Source organism: Olea europaea, chromosome 6 (genome assembly GCF_002742605.1).
Source record: "Olea europaea var. sylvestris chromosome 6, O_europaea_v1, whole genome shotgun sequence".
NCBI classification, from domain to species: domain Eukaryota; kingdom Viridiplantae; phylum Streptophyta; class Magnoliopsida; order Lamiales; family Oleaceae; genus Olea; species Olea europaea.
The window spans coordinates 22,509,780-22,520,910 of NC_036242.1; the positions used below are offsets into that span (position 1 = coordinate 22,509,780).

Below are 11,131 nucleotides of genomic sequence, written 5' to 3' on the forward strand. Positions count from 1 at the left end.
TTAGCAAACGTTGCAAAAGCCTAAATATTGCAATATCTTTTAAACGTTGCAAAAGTCTAGTCTATTGCAACATTTAGCAAACGTTGCAAAAGTCTAGATATTGCAACATCTTTTAAACGTTACAAAAGCCTAGTCTATTGCAACATTTAGCAAACATTGCAATAGACTAGGCTTTTGCAATGTTTTCTAAACGTTGCAATAGACTAGGCTTTTGCAACATTTTTTAAACGCTGCAAAAAGTCTTACCTCAACAGCAACATCAAGCTTCGCAACATACACTCATACGCTGCAAATAACTTTTTGCAACGTTTTTTGACCGTTGCAATAGCCCTTTTTTGGTGTAGTGATCCCTAAAGAAATGAGGATTCTTTTTAGATTAGAGACATATATATGACATTCCTTATTAGCTAGATAATGTCACCAATATCCACCACAATCTGGAATTATTATCTCCCATATGTACCTTTTTAGGTTCAACTTCCTTATAGTTGTAAAACAAGGACCTAAGAGAATATATATGAAATGTACAACCTGAATCTAAAATCTAGTCCTTGTTTATTTTATCATTGGACACAATCATCACATGCAGACTATGGAGTTCTAGGCCAACAAGCATTATTTAATTCTACATTGTTTTGTTCTGTATATTGTTTTTTCCCCCATTCGAAACAGTCTCTTTAAAACTATCTAAACTTACCACATCCATAGCACTTTTTATTGCTTTTATCTTCGGATTTAGATCTCCCCTTAAATTTTTTCTTTCCTTTCTTATTTTGAAAGTTATTATCTCTTTGACATACTCTCTTCTCTAGAGGTTCTTGATTCCTTTTTAACCACTAATTCTCTTGATCTCATGGCATCTATAACAATAGCCTATGTTAATTTGTCTATGAAGTACTTTATTGCAATTCCCACTTCCTTATAAGAATTAGGCAGAGAATTCAATAAAATAACAACTAGGTCTTTATCATCAAATTGTTTTTCATTGTGTGCTAAACTTTTCACAATGATACTAAAATCACTTAGAGTTACTTCTAAGTCTTTCCCTGGGTACATCCTGAAACTAAATAGGGTAAATCTTATTTAGTAGTCTTAGTTAGGAACAAAGTGTCAAGTGCGGTTCATAGATTTCCAGTAATCTTAGCTTCATCCACTTGTCTAACAATAGGATTAGGCAAATGTAAAATTATTGAACTATATACAATCTCATTCATTTCTTCAATTTCAAAAAAAAAAAAACATTCATTTCTTCAAATTTCAAAAATAAAAAAAAAAAAAAGGTTTTAGGATTATTAAGGGCTTTAGTAATCCTTTCTTGGACCAATATGGCCCTCTTTTTCTACTTCCATAACGAATAGTCCCCTACCATCGAATTGTCAATGCGTCTCTTGAACCCATGATAGATTCTGTAAAAACGTGCTCTGTATTCGAGGTTATTTGGTGATTTTATTTTAAGATTTCCAAATGAGTAGAAAAGGTTTTGCAAAGCAAAGTTTTCACTTTTCACTTTCAATCAAGAAACACTTTCAAGAAATAAAAATTGAGGAATCTTGAACTTATCAAACAATTTTTGATCAAGACAATGAAAATGGCAGATTGTAGTTAAGCTATGTATTGTATACATATCAAATGATCAACAGAGATTATTTATATATCAATTAACTACTATAATGTTAAACCAGTGACACATCTCAAACATAGCATACATCAACAATTAACCATGCATCAAACGGTAGTGGAATTTCGAAATTTTAAACTATCTCACCAGAAGCAGTCAAAAACAGTTTTACCCTTCCAAATAATCATCAAACCAACCAACCAACACAGCAGGTCCACCACAATATTAGTGAAACCAGTAAAAGAAATTAAGGGAAACACTTAATAACGCTTAATCAAAAAATATCACAGCAGATCCTTTCAAGTTCTACTGGAATAAATAAATAAATAAATAAAATTCAAGAAAAAATGATTTTTGATTTCAGAAAAAAATGATTTTAGAGGACACTTAAACTATTACCTAGAAATCCCAAGGCTCTGACATTATTTTTGTTGGATTTTTTGTCCAAATAAATCGAAAAGATGAACAAATATAGAAGACAGAATATAAGAACATGCAAAAATATTCATCGAGTTTAGCCAAAATGCCTAATCCGAAGGCTCAGGAATCAGCCCGTTCCACTATGTACAAACCATGCATTCCAAAGAGGATTAGAGTACATAAACCAAATCAGAATCCAAATTTAATCACTGATCTGAAAGATTTCCTAAACTCAACTTAAACGAACAAATCCTAACATGCTAAAATTGTACCAAAGACTGATGTAGGGGAGGACAAGCCTGGGCTATAGCCTAGCCTTTCCCCAACCCATATGCAATGGAATGTAAATAATAAAAGCTAATTCTGCCTAACTACTAGGTAGAATTGAAGAAAAATAGTCTAGCCCAACCAAGCCAACGGGAGTCCTAGCCCATCCATTGTCCAACTACCCAAACTTGTTAAAGACAAATCAAAATTTACATATTTATTTCATGCATATTCATGCCACACGAACTCGTTATCAATTTAGGTACTTCAATTCATGTATGTTTGACTAAGTTTAAAGAGTTCACTTATAATTAAATAAGTAAATTTTATAATAATATTTTTATTGATTAAAGTGAAAAATAAATGATTTATTTTACATTAAGAGAAGTCACATGTTTGAATATGCTTAAAATTAATTAAATTTTTATATCTACATAAGTTTTTATATATTATTTATTCACACTTATAAGTTAAAAATTTACTTATCTGACCACGAAATAGATGTTATTACCAAAATAAGTAACTTTTTCTATTTTATTAAGTAAAAAAAAAAAATATTTGTTAAGAACGTATTAACATATAGAATAATTTAATTATGAGTATATTATTAGTGAGCCAAACATGAACATTGATAAATTAAATTTTTGCTCATCCTAACATCTTTTCCTGGCTCCATCCTTGAATCGCACAGTACAAAACCAGAAACTACATAGTCAGTATCATAGGCGTAGAGTTACTGTAGCATTCCTATTTTACTGACTGTATAGTAGCCAGCCCAAAGGCCATATTAAACCATGAGGTGATCACAGTCGTTGATTAAATCAAACAGCTCCAAACCATTTTGAGAAGCACAATCCGGGTGTCGTTCAAGCTACCAATTGGAGGTTGCCACTTGGGATTGTTTAATTCAACTCAGTCAGCAGTCAAGGATTTTTTACTAAAATGAACCCAACTATGTTGTATTTTGTGAATCACATTTTTCCTTCAACGTTTAAAACGAAACTGAAAACTAGTCGAGCAACTTGAATTTCACCATACAAGCATTAATGTGCATATCTTATAATGGTGACTAAGTATAAGTTGTCTATATCGAATGAGTCGACTTTTAGCTGCTACAGCTAGTTTGTCTATTTATTTCTCTTCGAACATGTTTGATAAGATGCATGCATAAAATTTTCAGTCAACATCATTAAGTTAACGTCTAATTTTGCCATTTATTTATATCCCACCAACCACAAATACTGTGCTAATTTAGGTAGTGGTTAAGTGTCTATTTTCTTTGATAGGCATTGCTGTCTTAATCTAGTACTTAATTAGTTGTCCAGTTTAGAATATAGAATAGAACCTCCATAATAACCTCGATAAATTAATAATCTCTGAAATAATTTTTTTGGTAGTTCTCGATATAGGGTTAACGTGATAAATTAATAATTCATTAAATTTGTAAGATAATACAATACGAAAACTATTAGATCCTTCATAATATGTAAACTAGTAACTTCTTGAATGGTGTTTATGGTTCGATCATGAGGACCTCCTAAAATATGACTCAGTCATAATTTATTTCTTTTTAAAATTGATGTCACCTTAAATTTTCGATAACTTCTCTTAACATGGAAAGAAGTTCTGGTGTGATTTGCCCCCGGGGGCACATCCAAGTTGGCAAAGGAAGGACAGTGCGGGGCTCGCAACCCCAGCGTGGGGAGTTCGATTCCTGGTTAGAGCAGCTGAGTGTTGTAATAACCAGATGAAGGGTTGGAGCAGCTTGATGATGTAATAACTATGGAGGAGGCTCCCTTGGGGCCAGGAGTATAAAGGCTGTTCGAACCCTGGTCAACTTGGGCACATCCCGCGATTTACCTCCCTGAGCTGCTGAGGGGCCGGAAGTTCAGGGACGATGATATAGTCTGGCGTAAGTTGGGACACCTCGTTAAAAAAAAAAAAAAGTTCTGGTGTGATTTTCTCGTACGACAACAAAGAATTGTTCAGTGTCATCAGCACTTTGAGAATTTTTTGCAAAATGGGCTCCATAGTAGAATTATCGACTTCAACTTAATCGTTTTGATCATTACCCATAACAGCCAACAAGAAGTTGTGTCATTTTCTCCATTGTAATTCAAGAGGTCCTCAACATCCATTCCATTACAATTTCACGTTTTTTTTTTTAATTACATATTGCAGTCCTTGAACTAAATAAGGTATTTAAAGAAATAAGAATGCCTTGATGATTAATATGTTATTAATTAATAAATTATTAATTTCTTGATTATTTAATATTTGTTAAATTAATAGAATTATTATTGTTTTTTTAATATATCCCGAGGCTATTATTTTATAGAGATTTAACTATAGTAAGTTTGTTGACATTCATGATTCGGGAATTTGTTTAGGACGAGCACTAATATTTTGAAAACAAAAAGAAAAATGGATGAAAAGAATCAGTTCAATTATTTTATGATATTCGAGAACAATTCGACGAAATCTATTGGAAAACAATTTTAGCATCATCTTTTGTTAGTCCACCCGTAAAAACGTCCCAATTATATGGCCGGGATTCCGACTTTTGATGGAGAAATGCATTTTATAATCCAACCATTTTAGACATATCGAATCACAGAGGGATCAAGAATTCTCTATTCGACTCTCAATATGAATCAAGATTCTCTATGTGAGCCTCATGTTGACAGTGCAGAGTGTATACGCTCATAGTTGTTTTTTCTCCGCCTAAGGTCGAAGGAAATAAATAATTTCTAGGGAAAATTGTAGTAGCGGTCTCTAACCTTTCACAATTTTATAGACTTTACCCAAACATTCATTTTGTACCACTCACGATCCCCAACCTTTCAAAAATATTCACATAGGGTCCAAATGGATGAAAACATTCCATTTGACCGTTAGCTGACTTGGAATATGTAAAAATTGAATATGTAAAAATTGAATATTTTGACCATTTTAAGTAGGGGCATTTTAGTCAATCTCATAATAACTTCATATTTTTCAATAAAAATACATTTATAAAATAAGAATAACTAAATAAATAATAAAAATAATAATAAAAATCAAACTTATCTTCTTCAACCCAAAATCAGAAAACTCATCATCGCCGCCACCACAACCACCACCACCATCAAACCAAAACCAACCATCGTCACCACCATCAAACCACAACCACCACCACCAATCACAACCACCGTCACCACCACAACCACTGCCAAACTCACACTCACATTTGGGCCTAATTTGAATCACTTAAACACCAACCAATCGTAGCCCAAATCATTGGATATCTATGCCATTGAAAAGCCTTCACTTCCTTCTCCACAACCCATCCAACGACCAACCACAACTCTGATGGTTCAACTGAAAATTCGACCCAAAATAGGCTGCCACACACTAAAAAATGGACGGAATCCTCACTTCCAACGACATCCATGCCAAACCCACCTTCCAAGTCGACCAAGCACCTCAATATGCAGCTATTGATACCTTGTAACACCAAACAAAGTTGTAAATCAGAAACAAAATTGCAACAGTCCGAAGGTAGCGAACCACACACATTCTGTCGCAAACTTCGATGCCGACATTACGAACTAAGGTCGCATACCACCACCATTGGCTTCTACTTATTCATCATGGCGAACAAGATCCACATATGGGTCTTCATCAATTTTCCTCGATTCAGTCAATTAGTGAATCTGCAGTTCATATCTCCAGCAGGCGTGGAGGTGATTTTACTAATCACAAAGTGTTCAATTTACTCGAAGTTGAGGTATTTTGACACTATGTTATCCTAAGTGTCAAAATCGTATTGGGCACCAGCCCAACACCTTTTCCCTTTTGATGTGGTAAGCTGCACTGGACCTAGACACACCTTGTCTATCCCAAATTTACATCCCTAGATAAGAGTAATCTCATCCAACTTAGCTGAGATGAACTTGGATGATGTTTAATCTCTATATGATAGTCATTATTTGGCCAAAACAATGTTTTGAATAATAATTTTTAGAAAAATGTGTAATTAAAAATATAATCACCTTGAGTTGCCTACTATCAAGTACTAATCACAAAGTGTTTAGTATACTCAAAGCCGAGGTATTTTGACACTATGTTAGCCTAAGTGTCAAAATCGCAATTGGGCACCTGCCCAACACCTTTTTCCTTTCAATGTGGTAAGCCGCACTAGACCAAGACGCACCTTGTCTATCCCAATTTTACATCCCTAGATTAAAGTAATCCCATCCAACTTAGCTGAGATTAGAATTTGGAGAATAATTAGCCCCAGTTTGATGGTCATTATTTGGTTAAAACAATGTTTTGATTAATAATTTTTAAGAAAATTTATGGTTAAAACGTATAGAAAAATATTTGATTTACTTGAAGAATAATTTATTGTATAAATATATGGTTGAAAAAAAAATAAAAAAAAATAGAGTTTTCAAATAATGGTTGTCAAACAGAGGCTTAATTAGTGCCGATTTATTATATTTTTGTCCTTTCAATTTGTAATTGGACATTTAGCCCATGGTTGATGATCATTATAATTAAGAGAAATTTGGGGGAGAACTTATGTTTTGAATAGTGATTTTTTAGAGAATATATGGTTTAAAAGTTGGAAAAAAATTTCAATTTATTTGTAAAATATTTTATTGTGAGAATGTGTTGTTAAAGATAAGATTGAAAAATGAAGAGTATTAACTTAAAAGAGAGTGAAAAGGGCTTAAAGGCAAAAGAAATGAGGACGAATTAAATAATACAATTTATAATGAAAATCGTCGATGAATTAATAATGGAGACAATGGGCCTCCCTCTCACTCAACTTCAGCACTTGAGCGCATCTCCTTTCTTGTTTCTTCTCCAAAATAATCACACCACTCCCATCTCCTCTATCATCTTTTAAAATCGAAATATTCGTAATTTCTTCTTCTTCGTTACAGTGAAATCCTGTTACAACAAGCAGTCGGAGCTCTCTTTGTTTAATTACTTTTGTTAGTCAAATATTACATGATTAGTCATTTAATCCATAGCAAGAATTGGTTTTTTGATTATAATATAGTTTTGTGATTGTGCAAGATTATATATATGGATGAAATGTATGGCCTTCATTCCATGAGTGATTACTCGGATAAGGCCTTGATGTCACCGGAGAATCTGATTATTCCGGCGGAGTATCACAACCACTACCATGCCCTGATTTGCTCCGGCGACCTCCACTGCTATCCTATATCGGGATCGACTGAGGATATCAACTTCCCGTGTTCTGTAGCAACAGAGGTGGCATCTATCAATCCGCAAACAGAAAAAGGAAACCCTGAAGACGATCATGGACATGCTTCCAGTTTGATCAAGGCCAAAATTGCTTCTCATCCTTCATACACAAAATTGCTCAATGCTTATCTGGACTGTCAAAAGGTTCAGTCTGATCAAAATTTATAGAATTTGCATTGTTTATCAGCTTTTAGCCTTGTCTGTTCCTCAAGCTTTTGGAATAACAAGGATTAGGTCAGAAATAAGATTCAATCAAGATTAAATTTTGATTTAAAAAGTTCTTTTCTCCTGATAATTACATTTTCTGTGAAGCCCACAACTTTTGATATACTTCTTGAATTTAATTTATGTTATGTTTGCAGCAACGTTTTACCAAAAAAAAAATAAATAAATAAATAAAAAATAATAATAAATAAATAAATAAATAATAGGGTTTTGTAACGTAGGGGAAAATTCATTAATTCTTGAAACTGGTAACTGGGCTTTAGATTTTACTAGCAATCCGTTATTTTTTTTTCTTGTACAATTCATACAATTTCTGTTGAGTAAAATTTTTCAATTTTCAGGTGGGAGCACCCCCAGAAATTGCATCTTTGCTTGAAAAAATCAGACGAGAATCCGAGTTTTGTAAGGAAGATGAACTTTCCGTTTGCTTAGGAGTTGATCCTGAGCTCGACGACTTCATGGTCTTCCTCCTTCCCTCTTCCACAAAAATGCACACATAGCTTAAATGAGTAAAGACGACACTTGAAAATTGAAAGATCATGAGATAATGGACAAATTTTCTTTATTTCAATTTTGCCTCTTAACACTATTTTCTTCTCTAGTCAGTTTCTGTACAAGCGCATACATTGGTTTTGATCTTCCAATTTGTCTCAGTTTGAGAGGTATCTAAATTCTTCTCTTTATAGGAAACATACTATGACATACTGGTGAAGTACAAATCAGATCTGTCAAGGCCTTTTGATGAAGCAACATCATTCCTCAATAAGATCGAAACTCAACTGGGCAATCTTTGCAAAGGTGCGTCCTTCCAGATTTCTTTTAACCCTCTACCCCCACCCCACTGCCCAAAATCCTGGCTTAAGAACATCCATATAGGAGACAACCCAGTTGTTCTGTAAGAAGGAATAATCAAAGGCCTACAAATTATAGCTTAGAGCATTACCTTATAGAAACCCTAAAGCTGAAAGTATCTTGAATTCGGGACTGTTTTTTCTCTGACATATTTAAAAATTCTTTGGTTCTGTATTTGTGTGTGGTTGAGATTGTTTTCTAACTATTACAAGTGATCTCTATTTCCTATTTGTACAGAAAATTCTAGCATCCCTAAATGAAAAGTCAACGAAGTTTTGGCAGAAACTAAATTCAACTCTTTTCGCATTTAAGTTATTAGAAGTGAGTTAAATTTAACTAGTTTGCGTGCACGTCGAATTCATTTTTTTACCTAGGTGATGCCTGCATATGGTGAGGCTTGAATTTCTAAACTTTACCCATTTCGATACCATGTTGAACTATTAAATTTGTTCGACAAATCCAACTTGAATACTGAACTGTAGCAAATGAAGCCATTTATATGATTAGACGTATCAGAGGACAGATCATGACAATACAGTAGTTTTCCTTTTCAAACAGTAACAGTCCACTTTCAGCTTTTTCAATTTTTTACTTGTATACATATATCGCACTAGCCAAGAAGATTAAATTTTTAACTGTACTCTGACTTAAAATTTGGATAATGGAACTTGTACTTCATTTCTTTAGATAGATAGTTCTGTCTTGGGTGTTTAGCTTGGCATTAGTCTCTGATGAGAGAAGACCTTCGGTCGATCTTGTTTAAATATAATCTTCACTGGGTTCCATTAGGTACAATGACTATACGACTTATGCTTGCCTGCTTACTTTTAAAGGGGTTTCAAGTTCCAAAAGATCATGTGTTGGCCTCAAACGTGAATTAAAGATGGGAAATAAACATTGGGAAGTGTCTAATTCCCCATTGGTTGGCGATTAAAGATATGTTTTCTTGTGAATTACTTCTTAATAAATAATAATTATGTGTTCTTAAAAATAAATAATGTACTATCACAAGGGATAACTGCCCATCTGAATTATACTGTTTCTGCCATCTTTATTTGCTGCTTGGCATCCAATTTCTTCTTTTGTTGGAAAAGTTATTAAACAATAAATAAATTTGTCACTTTGGAATAATTTGAACTTTTAGATGGAATGATTTATCATTGTATCTGATTTACATAAATTCCATGTTCAAGTATCACCATTATCTCTTTATGAAATATGTGTATGTGTATAGTTTAGAGGAAAAATAAATTCGGAGTTATAGATTAAACAACACGACTTAGTATTTAAATTTGAAAGCACTCTAGAGGAGATAATAAATTTCAAGCTATGGAGTCTAATTATTAGTGTTGTACATAATCAATATATGGATCGAGCTCTATAAATCTTGTAAACTTTTTTCATCATAGAACCTCTATAAATATTCCTACGTGTTTTTATGTCCATTTTCTTTAGTGATTTTATTGCCTTTGTTGATATAAAATTAGGGTTTTTAATTCTCAACATTACCTATCTCTTTGCGTGGCGTTCTTTATGATCTTTATTCTATTAATTAATGAGTATAAACTGTACTTCAAGAGTGTGCAAAGCACAAATGTTTACTCAACTTAATCTGTAAATCACTATTAACTTTTAAAACATAACTCAAAGTTAGATTATTTTATGCAGAAAAAAGCTGCTGATCTTACCTTAAATTGTGTTAATGTAGATATCTGGTAACAGCCTTTGAATTTGAATGCTAATATGCTGTCGACTAAAATATATTATTAAGGTAAAAGAGATTGAGTTTAGGCTTATGATTAGTTCTTTAACCGTTTCAAACTACAGATTAACTTTTGGTGATGAATTCAGTTTCTTTAAAGATACTATATATGGGTATCCGTATCCACCTGAATGTTGTATCAGCACAATTTCACGTGCTTCTTCATAGTATATATCAAATGTAAAGCTGTCTTCACGAGGGCTTGGTCTTCTTGTTGATTTGCCTAACAATTTTTATTTGTTTTATACATGAAATATTCTTAATTGCTTGTTAAACATTTTGCATAGTCTTTGCATATACTTGCACGCAGTTCAATTTGGATTTTGGCTTAAATTTTGTATATTACAGCATGTTGGTACACCACATTAGATAAAACCTCAAGAAATTTGGAGTCGTTTATGAACTGTTTATAATTGGCCAAATAATTTTTCATCCACACAATCTGAAAATAGACAAGTACTAAGTACTAACCATTTATCCATTGGTCATTTATATCTATCTATAAACAACTTCCAATCACGCTTTAGATGCAGTAAAATAGAGTACTACTGCCAGGTTTGATTAACAAAATAGACCGTTAATTTAAGCTGATTTTGGTTTAGCAGCAAATGCTCTTGTTGTCTTTAATATTATATATTATAGCTCTATATATAGCATAAGGATAGATTTAGCACTATATTTGAGCTCTCTTTTGGGGGGGGGGGGGGGTGGGGGTTTTGGGA

General features: G+C 33.1%; 1 protein-coding gene across 2 annotated transcripts; it reads left to right on the forward strand.

Moving 5' to 3' along the window:
- The first annotated feature begins 7,092 nt into the window (after nt 1-7,092).
- On the forward strand, nt 7,093-11,077 carry LOC111396183 (homeobox protein knotted-1-like 6). 2 transcript variants are annotated; one of them, XM_023022525.1, is made up of 4 exons: nt 7,093-7,290; nt 7,376-7,714; nt 8,137-8,256; nt 8,482-11,077. In XM_023022525.1, the coding sequence occupies exons 2-4, from the start codon at nt 7,385-7,387 to the stop codon at nt 8,692-8,694; spliced, it is 663 nt and encodes a 220-aa protein (XP_022878293.1). In that variant the 5' UTR covers nt 7,093-7,290; nt 7,376-7,384; the 3' UTR covers nt 8,695-11,077. The 2 variants fall into 2 exon arrangements, with proteins under 2 accessions (XP_022878293.1, XP_022878292.1); XM_023022524.1 differs by having other exon boundaries at nt 7,093-7,714.
- Nucleotides 11,078-11,131: the final 54 nt, after the last annotated feature.

Coding starts and splice junctions, on each gene's coding strand:
- LOC111396183 (XM_023022524.1), top strand. CDS start 7,385: ATGGATGAAATGTATGGCCTTCATTCCATGAGTGATTACTCGGATAAG. Junction 7,715..8,136: donor CTTATCTGGACTGTCAAAAG/GTTCAGTCTGAT, acceptor TTCAATTTTCAG/GTGGGAGCACCCCCAGAAAT. Junction 8,257..8,481: donor CTGAGCTCGACGACTTCATG/GTCTTCCTCCTT, acceptor TTCTCTTTATAG/GAAACATACTATGACATACT.